This window comes from Danio rerio, chromosome 14 (genome assembly GCF_052040795.2).
Source record: "Danio rerio strain M-AB ecotype USA chromosome 14, GRCz13ab, whole genome shotgun sequence".
NCBI classification, from domain to species: Eukaryota; Metazoa; Chordata; class Actinopteri; order Cypriniformes; family Danionidae; genus Danio; species Danio rerio.
In genome coordinates, this window is record NC_141034.1 from 28,640,445 (window position 1) to 28,663,300 (window position 22,856).

The 22,856-nt window shown below is 36.8% G+C and overlaps 1 protein-coding gene across 1 annotated transcript in view; it reads right to left on the reverse strand.

Annotated features, from left to right (window-relative positions):
* Positions 1–22,856, reverse strand: part of slit3 (slit homolog 3 (Drosophila)) — a 272,477-nt gene that overhangs the window by 45,211 nt on the left and 204,410 nt on the right. Inside the window, exons 16-23 of the mRNA NM_131736.3 lie at positions 20,922–20,996; positions 17,137–17,280; positions 14,168–14,311; positions 7,785–7,948; positions 5,280–5,415; positions 1,696–1,764; positions 409–480; positions 180–251 (exon numbers count right to left, since the gene is read on the reverse strand). Of these exons, the coding sequence (NP_571811.3) occupies positions 180–251; positions 409–480; positions 1,696–1,764; positions 5,280–5,415; positions 7,785–7,948; positions 14,168–14,311; positions 17,137–17,280; positions 20,922–20,996 (876 nt within the window). The remainder of the gene's footprint in view (positions 1–179; positions 252–408; positions 481–1,695; positions 1,765–5,279; positions 5,416–7,784; positions 7,949–14,167; positions 14,312–17,136; positions 17,281–20,921; positions 20,997–22,856) is intronic.

Genomic DNA, 22,856 nt, shown 5'->3' on the forward strand with positions numbered 1-22,856 from the left:
TGGAGCAGTAATCTCCTGAAGTTAAGTCCATAAGGCAGGTTATTGGGATCTCAGAGAGGTGTTGTGGTGCATGGGGAGTTTATGTGTGTGTGTGTGCGTGTGAGAGAGAGAGAAAGAGATTGATGTGACTGTGCAGCGGATTGCTGGTTCATCAGGTAAAAAACAAAAGGGAGTCTTACAGCAGGCGGAGAGAGCGCAAGCCATCAAACGCATGAACCGGGACGCAGCGTATTTGATTATAGCTCAGGATACTGCAGAGAAAAAGAACAAAGACAGCGAACCATTCATTTAATGCCTGAATTTTTCTTTTCTCGAAGATGTGGTATTCATGTTCAAATGGCAGCACTGACAAACACATATGTTGACATAGAAACAGTATTAGATTGTTGGATTATGGTTTTAACTTACAGGGTGGCGAGCTGTGTCATGTTGCTGAAGGTGAGAGGGGCAAGATGACTGATGCTGTTATTACTAAGGTCTCTGCGGAGGAAACACACATAAACACACAGCAGATTTAGTTACACACACTCAAAACAAAGTCTACAATATGCTTTCATGATCCTGGCCATCTTACTTTTAGAAGGTTTTTTTTTTTTAGGCAGTTATAAATTTGTATTATTTTTTTTATATACAGTTTTACAGTGATAACCAATGTGGCATCTGTAATTCTTCATCAGTTTAACACCGTGTCCTAACTACATGCACCACGGCATGCGATAAAATATATCTTTTCCATGTTAAAACAATTTTTGTCCACACTATCAGTGATGGAAACACAAGAAATTTCTATTTTAAAAAACGTTTTTTACTTTTCGCGACATCGCAACAAAACAACAGCATATTTTACCATGGAAATGATCACGTCAGATAAAGATTATATGCATTATTCAGTGATAAATGCTACCCATAGTAGTTTGAATATAACTATACTGCACTAGCTACACCAGCAAATAGTTTACCTAACATCTTCAAAAGAAAACAACAAATAAAAATAAATAATTAATAAAAAATAGCAGACGGTTTGAAAATAAAAGTCCGAACTGTGACACAGTCACTTAGCCATGGTACTTTTAATAATGTTAAATATGTATTAATTAGATTATAACCAAGCATTTCATTGGCAGTGCAGTTGCTGATATTTAAATAAATGGCTGGTATTTAAATGTTTCTGTTGTGTCGCATTTTGTTTGGTGGAGACAGAAAAATTGGTTGTCGCTGGAATCTTGCATATATACAGTGCCCAGCATACTGTAAATGAGTATACTGCTTTCAAAATGCTTAAAAGGGGCTAATACTTAAAATGGTTCATAAAAAATAAAAACAGCTTTTATTCTAGCCGAAATAAAACAGATAAGACTTTCTCTAGAAGAAAAATATTATCAGACATACTAGGAAAATTCTCTTGCTGTGTTAAACATCATTTGAAAAATTTATATTTATACAAAAATAAAAATTCAAATGAGGGCTAATATTTCTGACTTCAACTGTATGTGTGTGTTTATCATTATTAATCAATTAACATACACTGTAGCATTTCTATTTATATGGTGAGACTTGAGTGCAAACAGGTGCCTCTTATTTCCTGAAATCTAAAAAATTTCTGTAGAGGATATAAAAACTGGTCTGCTTAAAACCCTTTTGGATAAAAGAGCATCCCAAATAAATAAATTCAATCAAAAGAGCAAAAATACATACAGGAGTGTCAGTTGTTTCAGATTAGGAAGCTCTTTGGGAACGGATGTGAGGAGGTTTCCTTCCAAGTATCTGAAATGGTAAGAAAAATCCTGTTAACAGACAAGCTTGCAAACCTCAGACAAGCTACAAAGCAAAACCAGATTTCATTTGAAATTTCATTTCATGCTTAAAAATCAATTTGTAAACGGAATATATAGAGTTATCACCACAAAGTGACTCGAGATTTACAGAGAGACGTTACAGCGAGCTGCTTTGCTGTCTACATTTTTAAGTTTGAAGATTTCAGAGCTACAGTAAAATTGTCCATGAAGTGTACTGTAGCTCTCTTGGGATAGTTTCATCCTAATTTTGCCACTATGTGACGTGCTAAAAGGCCATTCTCAGCTGAACCCAGCAGAACATCAGCAGACCCGGTCACTGCTAGATGACAGGACGCAGATAGATGGGGCTTTGATAGGGACTTCAGGGTCTGCTTTCAAAGTGAGCTGGTAATGGGTCTGTCAGTGAGCAAGAGTAGCGTCTTCAAAACTACGAGCAAGAGATAGAGGTCAATCCTGCTGAGTTTTCACGTATGATCCAAGAGCAATTACTGTCCTCCTGCTGAAAAACCATCAGCGTCAAAGCAAGGAAATTTCAGTTTGGTACATTAACTATTAGAACTGCTTGTTATAACAGTCTCTTTTGTTTTTTGTTTGGCTATCTTGCAATCTTGTCTTGCTCTGCTGGTGCCCTGTCTTTTTTTTAGTGAGAGTTTGAGTGTAGATGGTCAGCAGTTCATTGAAGGGACTGTGTTCAATCTTCATCTGACTGGTCCAGTGCATTATGATAGACCAGGGGCCACCAACCCTGTTCCTGGAGAGCTACCTTCCTGCAGAATTCAGTCCCAACCCTGATCAAACACACCTGAACCAATTAATAGTACCTAAAGCAGCACTTGATAATTACAAACAGGTGTGTTTGGTCAGGGTTGCAACTAAAATCTGGACGAAGGTAGCTCTCCAGGAACAGGGTAGGTGACCCCTTTGAATGACCAACACAATCTCATGGCAGTTCGTAACTTTTTGATTTACTGACTAATTCATTTATTTATTCATTTTCTTGTCGGCTTAGTCCCTTTATAAATCCACGGTCGCCGCAGCGGAATGAACCGCCAACTTATCCAGCAAGTTTTTTACACAGCGGATACCCTTCCAGCTGCAACCCATCTCTGGGAAACATCCACACACACACACATACACTACGGACAATTTAGCCAACCCAATTCACCTGTACCGCATGTCTTTGGACTGTGGGGGAAACCAGAGCACCTGGAGGAAACCCATGCGAACGCAGAGGGAACATGCAAACTTTAGATAGAAATGCCAACCAGCGACCCATTGACCTTTTTGCTGAGGCGACAGGACTACCTACTGTGCCACAGCTTCGCCCTGACTAATTCATATGAATTTTAATATGATTTGCTCATCTTCCAATGATGGTTGGACTTAAGGTTGAAGTTTGGGAGAACGCCTCTTTTCTAAAAATCATACAAAACATATATGTATGAATTAAAGCTCATGAATTTGTATGAACTAGCCACTTTGCTGCCAAAATGTGAAATAATAAGATTCCTCATGAGATCATGGTGGATGTAAGCATTAAATGCCCAAACCCACCGACACCATAAGGATCACAGTCAGCATGCAACATTTACATGAAAGTCGATGTTTACTGACCATAGTAATATATTGTCCATTAAAAAATGGACTCTTGAGTTTTGAAGGTCAAAACTGTTGCTGTCAAAGATATGAGTCGAAAAGCTAAGTAGTGGTAGTATGACACCTAGGAGAGTTCAAGTAGGTATCGCTACAGCCCGGAGACCTTCAAAAAGGAGGGATTACACCGCAAGCAGGTTGGGTGACCTCCAAGTGGGAAGAACTTAAGTCACAAGTAGGTTGGGTTTAAGTCGTGTAGGTGGAGCAGATTTTAATAAAACACATCATGTTACTGTGAGGTTGGGTTTAGGTTTAGGGTAGGTGTAGACTTTAATAAAACACATCATGTTACTTTGAGGTAGGGTTTAGGGTTGGGGTAGGTGTAGCCATTTATAAAGCAAAGTTTTGGGCTCTGTGTCATGTACAAGACATAAATAAATAAAAACTCCAGGTTTGTACAGTCCTCTTGGAGCTAAAAGGTCCACCCACTTGGAGCTGCCTCAGACCTCAGTTTATACACTTCTTGGGGAGTTTGTTGCAGTGGATAAGGTGCAAATCATCTCCTCTCAAAGAATTGTAGTTTAGATGCCACGTGCAGGGAGATTTTTTTATTACTTTCTAGTAAAAGCTTTAAGCTTCAAAGCTTTGAGTAAAGATATTTACAGGTGCACTGTATGTGTTGTCCATTGGCTGCCATTGAATCATTCATGTGAATGCTGCACACTGATGGCGATGTGGAGAGATTTTAAAGTGCTTTGGGTATATGGCCATAGACAATAAATGCCCTATACAAATGCACATTACTTAGTTCCTTACTTTAAAGAAAATCTGGGTTTACCTAGGCATAGTTGAATAATATGAGTATATGGAAATGGGCATACCTTGAGCCTCAAACATCATAGTTTTCTCGTTCTCGTGTAAATGATGAGTGTACATGTAAAATCTTGGTATAAAAATAGGCTGATCAGAACACGTGAAAACGTAAGACACCGATTGTTTAATATGCGTTACTGAGCAACAACTCCAGTTGTCATCAGTTCACATGCATGCTTAGAAACAAAATATGGGATAAATGAAATATACATTTATTCTGCTCCACACTGAAGAAGCGTAAGATATATTTAATTTTATTTTTTGTTTATGTTTATTGTGAAATTTGCTGAGTTCACGTTTAGGTTTTGTTCAATCCCTCGTATCTTGCTGTCCTTTTGCTAAAGTGAAATAACAGAAATTTTATTTTATTTTATTTATTAACACTTTATTAAACATCATCTGTTCATGCAGAAGTTGATATTAATTCCAGGCTGTATTTTATTTTACACTATAGCTTCAGAATACAACATTATGCATCTCTGTTGGTCTCTTTTGTTGAGTAAAATTTTAGTTAAATTTTATCCAAAACACAACTTGTGTATGTTTGTGTCAGAGAGGCAGGCTGCAAGCATCAGAGCAGAGCTCATTATTATTCATGACTGATCCAAATATGGTCAATATGGACTTTCTGATTCTAGAGATATTTTAGGGGGAAACAACTGAGCAAACCATTTCTGAAGATTTTCTAAACAAACCTAAAACATATACCTGGCATGCAGATATCAGAGAACATTTTCTGGGACCTTTAATGTTTCATAATAACAACTGCAATATCAATTTTAATATCAGAACATTATTGCAAATGACAGGGGGTTCTGATTTTTACATATAGATCCTTTCAATAAATAAATAAAAAAAACTAGAAAAAAATCCCTTGATGTAGCACAGCGTGAATGATCCAAAAACAAATTTCCTGGATATGTGTGGAAATGGATCAACAATCTCTCCTAAATGGAATAAGACAAAAACTATAGCAGGCAAGGAGACAAATAAAGAAAACTTGAAGAAGAAACTCACAGTTCAGTTGTATCTTTAGGGATAGTCTTAGGCAGAGAACGCAGCCCACGGTTACTACAGCGCACCACGGTTTCCGAGCATGTGCAGGATTCTGGACATCGAGGGGCTGACGGCAGGCACACATTCTCTTCCGCACCTGAGAGAGAAGGACATGCATAATTTAAACTCCTTTACATCATGCAAGAGAAAAATGTAATATGTGTTGCTAACAGATCTAATATAGAAACTCATCAATTCTTTAAAAGGAAGTAATGGAGGACGGAAAAAAAGAGGGAGGGTGGATGAAAAAGCACAGGTGCCATGTGCGCCAAATTATATTGCAGTTCTTGGAATAAAAAAGCTCTTTCTCCAGTGTGTTCTCCAAACATGGCTATCATTATTACAGCGTACGCTTGCTCATAAGTGATACAGTGCACAGGAGTTTAAAATCAGCAGCTAAATATTGCTTTTGGCCTCGCTTGCTCCACATTTCCTGCAAGTAATACTTGTAGCCTCCTCCCGAGCCGCTTTCATCCAAGCACTGGGAGATGCTATCTGTAAAAGACTGAATTACCCTTCAGATTAAAAAGAAACAGCGAATTAAGCCATTAATGGGAGGTAATGGAGACTGAGATGTGCTCCAACAATAACACACAGACCGAGTCTGCAAGGAGAACGCTGGACCTGGACGTGCTTGCAAATGCAGAAAGGCCAAGGGGGCTTGTTTTACAATGATTGGACTCCTTCAAACGACCAAAAATATCTTCCCGTAAATCAATTTAGCTTGACGTTGTTACTCTAACTGTAATTGCAGAGCACTGAAATAGCTGGATGTTGTGGTGAGTTTTTTGGAGCTGAAGTGTTGGTGCTCTGCTCGAGGAGGAAGAAGCGAACGGAATAACAACACATGAGTCCTGACAGACAGCCTCTTCTAACTAATGGACCTCAAGCCAGGGCGAGTTCTCTCACTTTGAACTTCTTTATTTCAAAGCGCTGCACCATCTACAGCTGAGTTGGCTCTCTTAACACGATATTCCCCAAAGTCCTGCTGCAGCAAAAGAGCTGTTTTTACCCAGAACACCCCAGCTTCTGAAAAACAGGACCCCGGCCAGACAGAAGCCAAACCGCAGATTCTTTTTATCTGTTAAAACTTTATGTGGGTCTCCCGAGGTTCTGTTTTCCCCCTGTCTTTATGGACACAAGTTCTTCCCTATAAAAACCAGAGCTGGAGAAGATAATGTTCAGGCCTCCTCGCTCAGCATTTAATTTGTCCTCATGGTGCCCTCTCGGAACAGCCTTGTGGTGAGTTGGCCGGGTGTGATTTACCCCAACGCTGAGAAGCAGGAAGACAGGGATGAAGGTGTGGGAAATCCGAGGAGATGGAGCGAAGAGAGAGCCTCGGTCTGGAAGAAGCTGATTCAGAGGCCTGATCTAAGCAGTGTGATTTCATGGGAACTGGAGATGGATGTGGTGTGGATGGCAGAGGCTACAGAGCAAATAGTAGCTGAGGTCTGCAAACCCTTATTCAATGTCCTGACAACATGCCTCTGGTTTACGAGGAACTGTTTAAAAGGTTGAATTCAACCTCTAAATGGGCCAGAGGAGTAGGCGATAATGGAGGAGAGTCAAGACTGTATAATAACTGACATAGATGAATAGATTGTGATATTTGATTGGCATATTGATTGCTTTTATGTTCATCATGATAACAGCATACAGTTAAAAATAAAATAAACACATATTTTTGCTATAAAAATATAAATAATCATTGTAAATATCAAAATTTGATCATTTCTGAACATTACAATCTTTAATATTTGTCTTTTGAGTCTAAAGTTAAATATAGATTTTTCCCAGCAAATTTAACAAACAAACAAACAAATAAATAAATAAATAAATAAATAAATAAATAATAATAAAATAAATAAATAAATAATAATAAAATAAATAAATAAATAAATTGACCCTTATCGATTTTCAACCTCCAGGTTTGATTATCGATTTTCGATAATTTATCGATTTTCAATTTTTCGGTTTTGATTATCGATTTTCAATCTCAACCTGTTGTCTGTGTGGGTCCTAATGCCCAGGTAAAAGTGAAGGGGACACTACGCGGTCATAGGTCCTGACTCTCTGTGGTCATTAAAAATCCCATGGCACTTCCCGTAAAGAGTAGGGGTGTAACCCCGGTGTCCTGGCCAAAGTCCCTCAAATGGCCCTTACGATCATGACCTCCCAATCATTCCCATCCTTTGAATTGACTCTATCACAATCTCTCCACTCCCTCAATAGCTGGTGTATGGTGAGCCCACTGGCGTTGTTGACTTGTGGCTGCCGTCGCATCATCCAAGTGGATGCTGCACACTACTAGTGAAGTTATTGTGAAGTGCTTCGGGGTGTACACAATAAATGCGCTATATAAATGCACATTACATTACATTACTCCAATCTACACTGTTTCATTCAACCATTTACTGATCTATCACAAACGCAAGCAGCAAAAATTGTGAAAAAAGAGGGTTATACCATCACAGGAGAAATCAGGCATGGCCACATCTTGAATAGGGATCTCCTTCAGGAAGGCAGGTTTCTGACAGCGTGGGTTTCCGCTAACCACCCTGGTCTTCTTAAGCCACAGCCCCAGCCAGGCTAAGTGACAGTCACACACGTAGGGATTAGACAGCAGGTTACTGTACACACACAGAAAGAAAACACAAACCTCATTACTATATAATTACAATGGAAAGCAATCAGCAGGGTTAAATTACCACACAAGCAATTAAACTTCAGCCCATTTAACGCAGCAGGAGAACTGCACGGGTGAATTTGCATTTAAATAGCAATACAATTACATATTATTACTGCCATTCGACCCGCAATGCTGACAATGTTTGATAGCAACTTTTGCATCAGTTCACGTCAATATATACACTGTAAAACCCAAAAAGTTAAGGTAACTCAAACCATTTGAGGAAACCAGTTGCAACAATCCATTTAAGTTCAAAAGCTTATCCTAATGAGCACTGTGAACTTAATTGCACAAACTGTAAAAATGCAAATTCACCCTTTGTTTTTTTTTGTTCTGTTGTTTTTTTAAAGCTCCATTTGATTGAACTTTCAGAAATCTGTGAGGACACATGAAAAATGCCTCAATAAGCTGATTCTGAAGCCTCTACTTCATCAGTCCTGATAGTCGTTGTCTGATGGATCGTTCTATACCGAAAACTCCAAGACTTTGATTTCTTTTTCATTTCTTTTTTGGCATTTTACTTTTCAGTGCTTTTAGAATAGATTTATAGCAATACCACAGTGTAAAACCCAACAGTCAACTTTATCAAATGAAATGAGTGTAGTTAACTCAAAATTGACTGAAAGTTAATTCTACTCATTTGAAAAGAGTTTTGAACTCAGTGTTGAAGGCAATGAGTTAATTAAATGCCTCATTACTTCAACTTAAATGGAGTAAGTTCACAGTACTCATTTAGATTAGTTTTTTTTTAACTCAAATGGTTTGTACCAATCGGTTTCCTCAAACAGTTTGAGTTGCCTTAACTTATTGAGTTTAACAGTACTCAGCTGGTTTGAGTTCTCTTCATTTATTGGGTTTTACTGTGCTCAAATTGCTTAATTTACTCAAATAAGTTCACAGTGCTCATTAGGATTAGTTTTTGAACTTAAATGGTTTGTTGCAATCAGTTTCCTCAAAGGGTTTGAGCTACCTTAACTTTTTGGGATTTACAGTGCAGTAAAATCCAATAAATGAAGAGAACTCAAACCAACTGAGTAACGTAAAACCCAATAAGTTGAGGCAACTCAAACCGTTTGAGGAAACTGATTGAAACAAACCATTTGAGTTATAAAAACTAATTTACATTAGTATATATTTATAGTACTGTGAACTTACTCCATTTAGGTTGAAGGAATAAAGTATTTATTTAACTCATTACCTTTAACGCTGCAATCAGAACTCTTTCCACATGAGAAGAATTAACTTTCAGTATATTTTAAGTTAACTACACTTATTTCACTTGATAAAGTTGACTGCTAGATTTTACAGTGTAGTATTGTTATAAATCTATTCTAAAAGGACTGAAAAGTAAAATGCCAAAAAAGGAATAAAAAAGAAATCAAATGGCCCTATCATAAACCCGGCGCAATGTGGCGCAAGGCGCGGCGCAATACTTGTTTGCTAGTTTTAGCTTTTGAGGCATTGCGCTGTGCTCTTTAAATAGCAAATGCATTAGCGCTCATATGTGCGCCAATAGGCTTTCAGGTCTAAAAAGGACGGCGTTCTGAGGCACACTGCTGGCGTGTTGCTATTTTGAGAAACTAAAATTGATTTTTCATTAGACCAAAACAAACCCGGTCTAAAGTCCAGCGCAGAGTTGCGCCTCGCTTACACACTGCTTAATACGCACAAGAGAGCAATAGGCAAATATCTCTGAAAAAATTTAAATATTAAGTATATATATAGGATATAATAAGAATAGATATAGGATATAAATATAAAGGATTAAAATATTACAAAACATATTATTTTCTAGCCTACATAAATATGAAAAACCACTGCTTTTTGAGCATACTTCGTGATTATTGTTCATTTATTCTTTTGCTGGAAATTAGAACATAATTTAGAAATAGTTTTGAGATGAATATTTATGGACTAATTGATGTCTGTGCGTAAAGGTTTCCCTATCCACGAGAGCGAACGTGAAAGTAGATCATTTATCTCGTATTCTCACGCAGTAGATGCTCTGTTTAACATTTTTCTGGTAAAAAACTGTTAACTGTTAGCTAGTGAAATGCTCAGTTTTTACAATAAGACTTACTTTACGTCATGTAAATAGCGAATGCGCTTATGGCGCGACGCAGCTGGCTCTTAAAAGGAATGGGAGATGAGACTCTAATTGGTTTATTCTCAAAACACACCAATAACTCATTAAGAAAATGAACTCAACCCTTTTAGACCATGTGCCACGGCGCAAATCAGATTTTCCCGTCCTTAAAGTGTTTGCGCCCTGCGTTTTGCGCTCTGCGCATGGACCGTCAAAATAGAGCCCAAAGTTTTGGAGTTTTCAGTACAGAACAATCCATCAGACAACTACTAACAGGACTGATGAAGTAGAGGCTTCATAATTTGCAGAATTTGCATTTAAAAAGCAAATAAGTAATATTTTATGGCAGGGGATGAACCTGCAATTCTGACAACATTCTATAGAACATTTTGCATTTGTTCACATATTATTACATTGTTTTAAAACTATAATAACAGCTGCTAAAAGCACTGTGGCTCAAAAGCTAAGATAAGAGTTTCACATTTTCATCAAGTTTGGGTACAGAACGTTTCAGTTGCTATCAGCACCCCTGGAGAAGAAGCCTTGTAATCAACTTATTGAGCCATTTTTTATGTGCTTTCACTGAGTTCTGAAAGTTCAGGTAGTGACACACAGACCTAAATCATACAATTGTAGCCTTGAGTTGAAAACATCACCAGCAGTGACTCTAGAAGGCTCACCAGGTATCCCATTCAGACAACTGCCTGACTGATGCATTGCCGAAACACAGATGCAGGAGTGGCGGCGCTAGTAAAGGCTCAAAGGAACTCTTTAATATAGTAGCACCATAAAGTAGCTGAAAGCGTCTGCTACACTATAGCCTGCGGGATGAATTAATCAGGTTTGCTGACCTTCGTCTGCTTTGCCAGGAGATGCTTGCCAACTTAGGCCGGTGGGTTCATGTTAACACCACCTTATATCCCTCACCAGCAACGTGTTTGCCTTTAATTATTCCTACATCACTTTCTGTACACGCTTCAAAGGGCAAAGGAACATTCGGGAGAACGTTTGCTTTGGGAACGATTTCAAAAACTAGACATGAGAGAATATTTATGCAGCTCAATTTAATAAATGCAACGTAGCTGACAAAACGAATAGCTATTTTTTCACTATGATTATCACAAATGTGAACACACAAAAGTAACCTCTGTCCTGACTGCTCGCTCCAGCCTTTGCAAACTCTCCAACCGGAAACACTGTCCCGCTCTGCTCTAATTTCAAGCCGAGGTGGAAGGATGAATGATGGAGTGAGAGAGAAAAAGCAGGGAAGTGTGCCCAACGTGTCTGCTGCACTACTGTGGGAAGAGAATAGCTGGGGAGGCCTTGCTCTCTCTCTGTCTCTCTCTCTCTCTCTCTCTCTCTCTCTCTCTCTCCCTCTCTTTCTCTCTCTCTCTGGATATTTTTAGCTGCCCTGTGCCGAAATGGACATGGCTGTGTCAGCCACTAGGTAATTAGAGAGCTGGCAAAGCAAAAAGGACGAAAAAGAAAGTGTCTGAATGGAAAAAATTACAACACGTTGATTAGAAAACTTGCCTCATGGCATAAAAAGACAGAAAGAGATTGTGCATTTCCATAGATCTTTACTAATGCTCATTTAGCTGAAATGACACAAATTACGTATACATTAAACAGAAAATTACACTTTCTTCAATTCATGACCTGACTAGTGATTTCAGTTCTTCTGTAGTCCTGTTTATCTACATTTTGTATATCTTTCTCATTTAAAGTCTGTATGAAATCCAAAAATGTTTGCTTTTGTTTAAGTTGAACAGTTAATACAAGTTATCCACAGATTTTTTGTGTGTGTGGAAGATCTTTAATCAAAATCTAACCATTTGGGATGGTATGGTAGAATGGTTGAACTTTTATGGTGTCAGTTTTACAACTTGTGTGAAATATGCTTAGCCACGCCCCTCCAACCATTAGTTTGCTTTGAGTGAAAGATGAGAGGAGCTCAACAAAAAAAAAAAAAAAACCCTGCCACCTACTCAGGATTCTTTTTCCGTTGCAAATGTGTTCACACATGCTTTAACACAAATAATTCACATCATTATAGACCATTGGTTGCTTAAAGTTGTATCTATTAATACTTATTGTCAAAATATAATCTAAAGGGGACCATCAGAATACCAGGTAAGTACTAGAAGCAACTGTATTTATTTATTATGTGTGCACAAAACAAAGCAAAGCAAAGCAAAGCTAATAACAAAACAAAACAAAAAGCTAGAAAACTTCATGCACAACAAAACCAAGTTCATGTGTTGCTGTGGCAAACTAGTGTAAATTGTTTCTGCTGTAATCAAAAGGAAGTTCAAACCAGAACCAAACTCAACAACAAAGCAAAAAAAATAAAAAACACAAAACAGCAAAACAAATAAAAGCCAAGCAAAACTGATTGCAAAAAACAAATATAAAACAAAATATAAAGCAAAACAAAAAGCTAAAAAACAAAACCAAGTTGGTGTGTTTCTGTGGCAAGCTAGTGTAAATCGTTTTTGTTGTAATCAAAAGGAAGAAGTTCAAATCAGAACCAAACTAAACAACAAAGTAAAAGCAAAGCAAAGCAAAGCAAAGCAAAGCAAAAAACAAAACAAAACAAAACAAAACAAAGCAATGCAAAGCAAAGCAAAGCAAAGCAAAGCAAAGCAAAACAAACAAAAAACTAAACAAAACTAAAAGCTAAAAAACCTAACGCACAACAAAACCAAGTTGGTGTGTTGCTGTGGAAAGAAGTAAACAAAAAAATGGCAAAACAAAATAAAAGCCAAGCAAAACTAATTGCGCAAAACAAATATAAAAGAAAACAAAAAGCAAAGACATCAACAAAAACTAAAATATGTCAAATCCAACCAAGAACAAAGCACATGTGTTAAAGTGGTAAGCTACAAAAACACTGGTATGTTTATATGCAAATTGTTTATGTCACAATAAAAGGAAGATGTATGTTCCACTGATTAGATGACTTCATTGTGTTGTTTATGCATGCTAAACTTGATTAGAAGGTCAGATTGGAAGGAATGACACCTCATGCAAATCAGAATGATCTGAGAGTTCCTGCTTAGAATCTGCTCACATATTTTGGTTAGTAGGGAGGGTTCGCAGAATGAAAAGGAGAACCATGTGTATTGTTGCACGTTGTGTTGTGTGCCAAGAATACAGCCTGATATGATAATTCAAGCAGTTACAGATGCTCGCTGTGCTGGCAGTCATCATTTCCATTTTTTTCTCTAAATCATGATTCCACCAGAAGTTATTTTGAATGCCTAACAGCATCTGTTTATCTACGAACATCTGTAACATCTCTTTCAGTTTTCTTTATTGATCTTTCTCTCTTTTGTCATTCTCTATATGGCTGCAGCACACTAGAATACATTCTGTTTATTAGTTTCTTTGTTTACACCCCCCTCCACTCAAAAAGAAAAAAAAGCAATGCCAATACTAATTTGCATTAAAAATGTACGCCACATCATTTTCTCCAGATGTTCCACTATTTTATTTTAATTTTACGGAATGCATTCAAAAACAAACAAAAAAAAAGAGAAGATGAACGAATTTAGTACATTTGCCTTTGTATGGACATCATCAGCGTCCATTTTTAGACAGCGGAGCAATTTTCCCTTTTGAATAATTTACCCTGCCCCAGGGGGCAAGCCAAAATTTTCTCATCTGAGGTTCAAGAACAACCGTTTTCAACCGAGACAAGAAAACATAACCTCATAATTCTGAAAAAAACATCTGCAAACAATAAGAATTCTTAGCTTGAACCACATCCTCATCCGCTTTGCATACAGAAATATAATAGGCGCTTGATTGGTGGCGGTGCGTGACCTGATAGGCTGTGTTTGACTTCCTGCAACTTGGTAAATTTTTGAACTAACTCATTTGTGGCTTTACTGCAAACTTCAATCAAAACTTTTAGATAGTTTTCATACCTAATTCTTAGTTGTTGTTTTTTTTAATGTAGCACTAAAGAATTTGAGTTGATTATTACTGATAGAGTGAACTCATGACACTATGGGGAATGTTTGTGTTGGTATGTGCATGTGTTTGTGTGTGTGAGGGTGGAGGACTCACATGGTGGAAAGGGAATGCAGGGTGTTGAAAGCTCCGGGGGCGATAGTGGAGATCCGGTTATCGTAGAGGGAAAGCAGGCGCACAGAGCTCAAGCCGGTGAAGGTGGCGTTATCCACACAGCTGATCTGATTACTCCTCAGCATCCTGACCAAAACACACAGGCAGGTTGATCACATTGACTGGGACAGATAGAAGCACACTGCTCCCTCACGGAGAGGGAGGAACAGAAAGTTATGGGGTGATTGTTAACATGACAATATGGAAAGGTTATTTTGAAAAATTCATACTCACCGCTATTATATGAGGGATATACAGTGCTCAACATATAGTATATGTGTACACCCTTCACAAATCTCTCATTTAAATTATTATTTTCTATAGGAAGGTTAACACTATTATATTTTTGTGCATATACAATACATGTCAGGATTCTGTCTTGTCAATTCTCGTTTTGGAGTCCTGACACTAGTCCAGTCTTGTCTTGTATGTTGTGCTTGGCTTAAGTTTTCTTGGGTTGAGCATTTTTATTCTGTTCTTGTCTGTCTTCGTCTTTTGTATGAGCGCCTTCTTGGCCGCGCTTGGCCTGTACGTGCCTGGCATGTGAGCTCTCGTCCGGGTTTTTGTATTTGTTTTATCTGTGGCATTCAGTTTTTTTCTAAAATGTCTCAGTCTAGTTGGTTTCAGTAGGAACTGAGATTGAACAGGCACGTTGCATGTGAAAGTAAATATGTTTGGTAAGTCTTTTCATTTATTGTGTGCTCGTTTCTAACATGTTGTTTACATTGTGGCCGTGTGCATTAGTGTTGTGTTTCATTTGAACACACAGTTAATGATTTCTCTCATTGGCTGTGTGTTCTAGTCCTGTTTTCTCATGAGCACATGGCTTGTGTTGTCTTTGTGTCATGTGCTCTACTGTCTTATGTTTAGTCCCACCCTTCTTGTTAAGCCACTATTAGTTTATTATTCAGCTGTTTGTTAATTCATTATTTCTCCTTTATAGCTCCCTCTTGTCTGCTGTTCTGTGCCAGTTCGTCATCGTTCTTCTTGAGAGTCATGAGTCCTTTCCAGTCTTACCAGCCCAGCCCAGCCAAGTCTAGTTTGTTTGTTTTCATTATGTTTTCCCCCTCTCTGGGTTGTTTTTGTAGCCTTTTTGTTTTATTTTTTATAATTAATAAATACTCATTATTGCAATTGAGTCCTTGTCATTTCCCTACCCACTGACCGTGACAGTAAATTCGTCAGTACTGAAGCCAGATCTGGAGCTTATGTAACAAAATAACTTATGGCAGCATTCCAAATTTAGTACATCCAAATTTATATGTTAGAGAAATATTTTTTAAAGAGCAAAATTCAAGAGAATCAAATGTGAAATGTTAAAATTGGTGTTAAAACCTTGTCGTTTGTAATATTTTCCCCAATAATTTGCATGAATTTAAATGTATTAACTTTCTATTTATAAAGTTTAGTGACAAAAATATTATTTTCACAAATACATCTATTTGATAAATCTGTTTTGTTTAAATGCACCAAACATATTACCTATATTCATTGAGAAGAGATCCAAATGTATGTAGCTGTATATCAAAACAGAAGTCTAGTTTGAGACCCGTAACATACTGTAGATCAGCAGTGATTTGATCTTTGTGAAATGACAGGAAGTACTGTTAATGTAAAAGGGTTTCAGCAGACTATTAGAGCGCTTAAATAAAACACTACTTGATGGAAATTCTCAAGTAATAGATTATACGTTTTTGGGTCAAGTTTTGTTTTGGAAGTGTAGTTGGCAAGAAAAAACAATGATGAAATCTGAAATTACATACATATTGAGGACTTTCCAGTAAAGTAACCATCCATTATTCCTCAAGATAACAATCCCCCAATCAAGATGGCAAACAGAGGGCTGTGATTCATTCACAATAATAATAATAATCATAAGTGGGTCAGATATTCCTAAAATGCAAGAAAACACAAAGTGAGCCTTTTTCTCTTTTGAAATATCTTTCACAGATACTGTAAATATTAAAATTATATTATATTATATTATATTATATTATATTATATTATATTATATTATATTATATTATATTATATTATATGTTGATATTGTTAAAAAAATATCTTCCTGTCTCTCTTTCTGTGTGTGTATGTGTGTCTGTGTGTGTGTGTGTTTTGCTGATCTTAGAGCAGGTCCTATGCTGAAACATGTGCGTCTGCTCTCTGAGATTGTGTCTGTGCAGCAGACGAGGCCCACTAAGACAGCTCGCCATTTCACACAGATAATATAAGTGCATGTGTGTGTGTGTGTGTGTGGCTGTGGAAGGATGAGGTGCCCAAAACAATCAGGGTCTCCTAAAGGCCCTTAGCAGCACAAACGGGCTAAATGCAAACCAGAGTCTTGTGTGATGAAAACCTGAAAGCAGCAAATTCGGCATTAAACTCTGACAAACAGGGATCTGAGATGAGCAAACTCAATTTGGAGACAAACTCCTGGGATTTGAAAGCCACTAAATCCAATATTGCAGGACCATGATTCCATTCATTTGCTCCTATGCACTCCTCTCTCTCCAATTAAGATAATTAGAGCGACAGCAGACCTTAGGAAGAGTTTTTTTTCCCCAACCACCAGGCTTCAGAATAAGCATTGTATTAGCATCTTTCTTCCCTCAGCACACAGGACATCCATGCCCGTAAGTTTCTTTAAATAGCTTCTTGCGGTCAACATCTTGATTAGACCTGCCGATCACAGTTTGTTTTGTGCTGAGACTGGCCAATTTTTCTTCAAAATTTGTTTCTAAAAAAAGGCCTATATGAGCAATTCCTCCAAGCATAACTCTGGTGTTTTCGTGCATTTATATTCAGCGCTGAGTGAATATATGAATGTGAACGCGGCTAGAAGGCATGTCTTCATTTTAATGAGCAGGATAACAGAAGATGCTGCATTTGTTTCGTGAAAAATGAGCTTTACTCACAGTGTTTTGAGGCCGATCAAACCCTTGAACATCCGTCCGCTGACCGACTGCAGCTTGTTTCCAGTCAACAGCAGCTCCAAAACACCTCCGGCCCCATCAAACGCACCCTCACGGATGTCCCGGAGTTTATTATTGCTCAAGTTTCTGCAACACAAAAGATTTATAAACACATCAGCTCTCCTTGGGCTCTGACACATTGTTAATGTGTCACAAACAGTGGTGGAAAGAGTGAAAATCATGACAAATCATGCTCAAGTAAAAGTACTATTACCTGCCCAAAAATGTAGAGCAAGTAGAGTTAAAGTATCTGTTGTAAATATTACTATTAGTAACAAGTAGGTCTTTTAAAAGTATTCAAGTGTAGCGAGTAGTGAGTATTATGCTATGAAAGGCATTTACATGCAATTTGTGTGTGTGAAAACGTAATGTTCTTTAGTTCATTTAGTTCTTGTTTAAGGCTATTTGGCGAATTCAGTCCTCCTACAGTAAACATTCTTCATCTTCACATCAGTGACATCCCAGCAAACACACAACAGCATAAGACGTTAATATTAGATTAGATTCAGTTCATTAACGTCAGGTAATCAAAATTCAATGTCTAGCCAGCATCTAAGGACAATGTTATTTTGACGTCCAATAACGACGTCTAAATATTTGATATTTGGTTGATTTTAGGTTGTGTTGGGACCAAAATCCAACGTCTGATAGATGTCATAGTGGTAACGTCCACACAACATCAAGGTGTATCATGATTAGACATTGATAGTGGATTTTAGATTCATTTTAGGTTGGACATTGATGTCGGCCTGACGTTGGGTTTTGACATCAACCTGATTATCATTTCCAAACAAAATCCAACGGCCCCACGGCGTTGGGGTAAAATGTAAATATGATGTCACGTTGACATCCTGTCCCTGCAGGGATGCAATCTAAACATTCTCTGTGTCATTGCGTGTAAATATTTTGCACATATTCTTGGACACTTTTTTGCTGCATTTATAAAGCATAACGTTTTGAGGTTGTTCAGTATGATGCAATTGACTTTCCAAAAATATCAGATATTCGTGTTTTGCATTATGGTAGTATTTTAATGGATCCGCATGGTGACTACCTACAAGATGTCTGTGTGTGTATGAGAGAAGGAGTAAGAATGCGAATGAGTGCAAGCAAAGGCTGTATGGATTGTTGCAGTAGTCACCATGCTCAAAGCAAAAGTCTTGTTTAATTATAAGCCCTCAATAATATTTTAGGCTAATTGGCTTTTTTATATTTACAATCACTCTCGTTGGTTGGTGATTGTTTTATGTGCAGTGAGCAGCGAAAATAAATAATGCCATAGTGGCATCAAACAAAATCTCGAGAAGATGAAACTGTGCAAATGGATCAGGATAGCGGGAAACAGAAGCAAAGTGATCTCAAGTCAGCCAGAAAACATGACAGAAGTGGTAACTGTGGACTTTTCTTGAAGATTAGACAGAATGAGTCATTTAATTATTATTTTTTTTTTACTTGCCACATAATAGTGAAGTGAACTGAACGGTGATTGTTTTTACGATTTATGTTTGTAACTATATGTTTTTATTATCCATGACTGACCTAAAACATTGTATGGCCCAAAATAATTAAAGACCCCTCAGAAATGTGATGTTCTTTATTGCACTATCACAGTTTAATGTTGTCATGTTCCAGGAAAACTGAAATTGTTTGGTGGACGTCGGTCATGGTAACTTTTATTTCCTGGTTTTGTACAGGGAATTATTAATTCACAAATTAAGCACTGATCACAGAAATTACTTTTTTACTTAGTCAATCCCTGTAGACAAGAAAAAATAAAGTAGGGACTGCAGGTTGAAGGAAAATAGTGAAGTAAAAATTACAGATACAACACTAAAAATGTACTCAAGGGGAAAGTAAAAGTACACATTTTTAAAACTATTTTGTAAATTACAATAAAAAAAACTCAATTACAGTAATTTGAGTATTTGTAATTTGTTACTTTACACCACTGGCCACAAATGCCCTATCTATTTTTGGCAGAAATGGTATAGCGCAAATTTCTTTGTTTCTTCATACTGTATGAATGGGATGAACGTTATATCCTAAACACACATTTATGATGATTCACAGCTTAATTTTAAACCGTGCTTCAGTAAAATGTGAGGTCGCTCTTTTAGATCTGCCCAATTTATAACTATGCTAGATAGTAAGCAATTTCATGCATGATAAATCACTGGTCCTCTTCCTGAGCGAATACCGCTTTTTCCAATTTTGGAGCGGGCCGCAAATATCGTCTGACAGTAAATCACTGCATGCTTTTGCCTATTAGGTTGGAATATTCCAGAAGCTTGTTCTATTGTTGGCAGCATCTACAGCACACAAAGCTTCCCAGTAAGACTATGTCATTCAGCAACTAAATGAAATAGAGAAATAAACACATCCATACATCTTGAAAAAGTCTGGAAGCTTCTTGAAGGCCTCTAAAGGCTCTATAGAATGGAGATTTACCAAAATTGCCCTGATTTTAATTTTGTGTGATCTTAATTTGTGCAGTGTGATTTTACCATTTGATTTAACATTAACATACCCTATACATTCCCAATAGACAATACATTATGAAAATATTTTAAGTATTAAATTATATTATATTATATTATAGTTTATACAACAGTTCTGTCTGGTTCTTGAATCTGATTGGATGATGGCCGTGCGATATTCTGCAATATCAGCACTTGTACAGCCTCCTCACCCTTCTGTATTACTCCGCCCACATAGAATGACATCAGATCAATAAACTCACTAGAGTTGGATTGCAACTATGCAGTTTATTTATAAGGATAGTGCCTATTTTAAATATTTGTCATTTCGGAGATACAGCGCGTCAGCATCCATCTCATACTGAGCTTACGGATCAAATCATTGTTAAATTGGTAAGTTACTTTATAAGTCAATCTCTCTCTTTTGTATGTTGTAGTGCTTTATTTATACCATAGTAGTTGCAGTGTATTGAGTGTGAAACATATTAGGAATGTATGTATTTTGTGTTGGCCACTCTTTGTATAAGCCTGTTACTTATTCGTTGGCCATCTGTTTCTAACGAGTCTCCTGTTTTCATTATTGTAGACTAATTTAGTAAACAGAAAGAAAGAAGAAATGCCCGCATGTGTTTAGCATTTTTCTAAACACAATAATAAATTTGGTAGTGTTTGCGCTGCTTTGGCTTTTTCTGGGTTAATTAGTGTGATATCCCGATTGCAACAGAGAAATACTGGAAAATCTCTGTAGACTGATGGCATTTTATGCTATTTAGCCATATAATCTTAAAATGTCTGCAGAATCACCTGTTTTGTCGTCATTTTAGACATTATGCTGGAGAATCATTCAAATACTAGCTCTAAAGTGACGTTGGTGAAGTAACAACGGTTTTTGCAGTTCTGAATCCAGCTGCAGGTCTGAATGAATGACTGAAGAAAGTAGTTCCTCATACAAATATATTTTTATTATTTTTTTCCAATGTAAAATAACTGAATTTTTGATTAGCAAATACTGAATAAGCACTTTTAGACCATTTTATAGACAATTTTACAATTTTTATTATCTATTACAATATACTGTTATTATTTTTTGTTTTTTTGTTTTTGCCATAACATAGTCTAGACAGTAAATAATTGGTTTGTAATATTCCTAAGGTTTTCTATGTCCTTGTGTCAGCCACATCTATAGCACTCATAGCTGAATTACCCCATACACCAGTGTCAAGTGAAAAGGAAAACTAAATCCATTCGTACATCTTGCGCAGATTTGGAAGCTTCTTGAATGCTCCTGTAGCCTCTAAGATGGAGATTTCATTGTCGTTCAGCCGTCTGAAGTAAAGAGAGAACAGGAGCAAGAGGTTAACAGTTCATCGGTAAGTACTACTCACAGGGTAATATAATGATAAGATAAAGTCTGAAAGTAAAAAGCACAAGTAATCCTCACTGGAGCATGAAGGAGTGAAATGGAGACAAGAGAGCTAAGGGTGATGGGAAACGATTATCATTCAGACACTGTCTCTGTTTCAGCCTTCAAGCCTCTTATGTGAGAGATGCTGTATAATCAGGACTGTGATGTCATCGTAATGAAAAATCAGCGTGAGCGCTGGATATGTGACTTTAATACACATTCATCTGTCCCTCATCAGTTATATAAACGTGAAGGACGTACTCTCACACTTATGCAAATAATAACAGTGGATGTGGAAGACGGGCAATTGGGCTTTGCAGATAAATTGAGACAGAGTACGACAGAGAAAGAGACACAGATGCTGTATTTTGGAATGGCATTCTAGTTTATATTTGGGGTTTCAAACTGCGGGCAACAAGGAGCCAAAACACAGAGTACGGGTCAAAATGTGATTTATTTTTTTATGCCAAAAATCATTAGAATAATAAGTAAAGATTGTGTTTCATGGAGATACTTTGTGTATGCCCTATTGTAAATATATTGAAACTTAATTTTTTTGGCTAGTAATCTGCATTGCTGAGCACTGCACTTTTCTCAGTACTTAAGATTTTTTTACACCCTCATATTCCAGATTTAAACAGTTTTATCTCAGCCAAATATTGTCCTATCCTAAAACCCATACATCAATGGAAAACTTATTATTCAGCTTTCAATAAAAACAAACACCCCTCATGGCTTTCAAAATGTGTAAAACTATTGGCTATCAATTGACCCTTATGGCTGTCCTGTAATGTATGCCCATACACCCAAAGCACCTTACAATCATGAGGAGGGGGGGGGGGGGGATGGGCTCTTTGTGTAAAACAAAATTAAAAACAAAATTAAATAATTTTGTAAATTTTTTTAATTGAAACTAATACTATTTAATTCAGGTTTAAATAGCAATTGAAAATTAATTATTGAGATTAATCACAATACATTCTGTGTGGTGAAGCTCATCTTGTTATGTGTTTCTGCAATTGAAAGCCATTAATTTTAATACGAAATCCCCACATCAATACACCGTTGATAACAGACACCAAATTTGTAACTGCACCTTTAACATGATGCAAAGAAAATGTATAATAAATAATTTTCAGATTATATTTTACACATATTTAACACATCAAATTATTATTATTCATTCATTTATTCATTTTCTTTTTGGCTTAGTCAATTTATTAATCAGGGGTCACCACAGCAGAACGAACCGACAACTTATCCAGCATGTTTTACACAGCGGATGCCCTTCCAAACATAACCCAACACTAGGAAATTATTAAAATTCATAATAATAATAATAATAATTATAATAAAAATAATTTATTATTACTATTATTACTATTATTATTATTAAAGTCAAGGCCTACAGTGTCAAAAAGAAAACATCTGATCTATACTATGCAGCTCGGTGCATTGGTAGTTTACACTGTAAAATACATAATAATAGTGATAATTTAGGTTGTGTTTGGAAATATCAAATTTAAATGAATGTCACCACCAAGGACACTCGTGTTTTGTGAGTGTGAATTAATAGCAATTTTTTTTTCAAATAAATTGGCTATACATTTTTTTTTCAATGTTTTAGATTACTCAGAGCATTACATCAAAATGATATAATATATCATATTGAAAGCACTTTTTTATTTTCAATGAAACACCACATAAACAAATTTGTATATTGGGAAATTTTTGAAAGAACATGAAATTTTTAAAGCATCTCCACAACTTAATAAACTTAA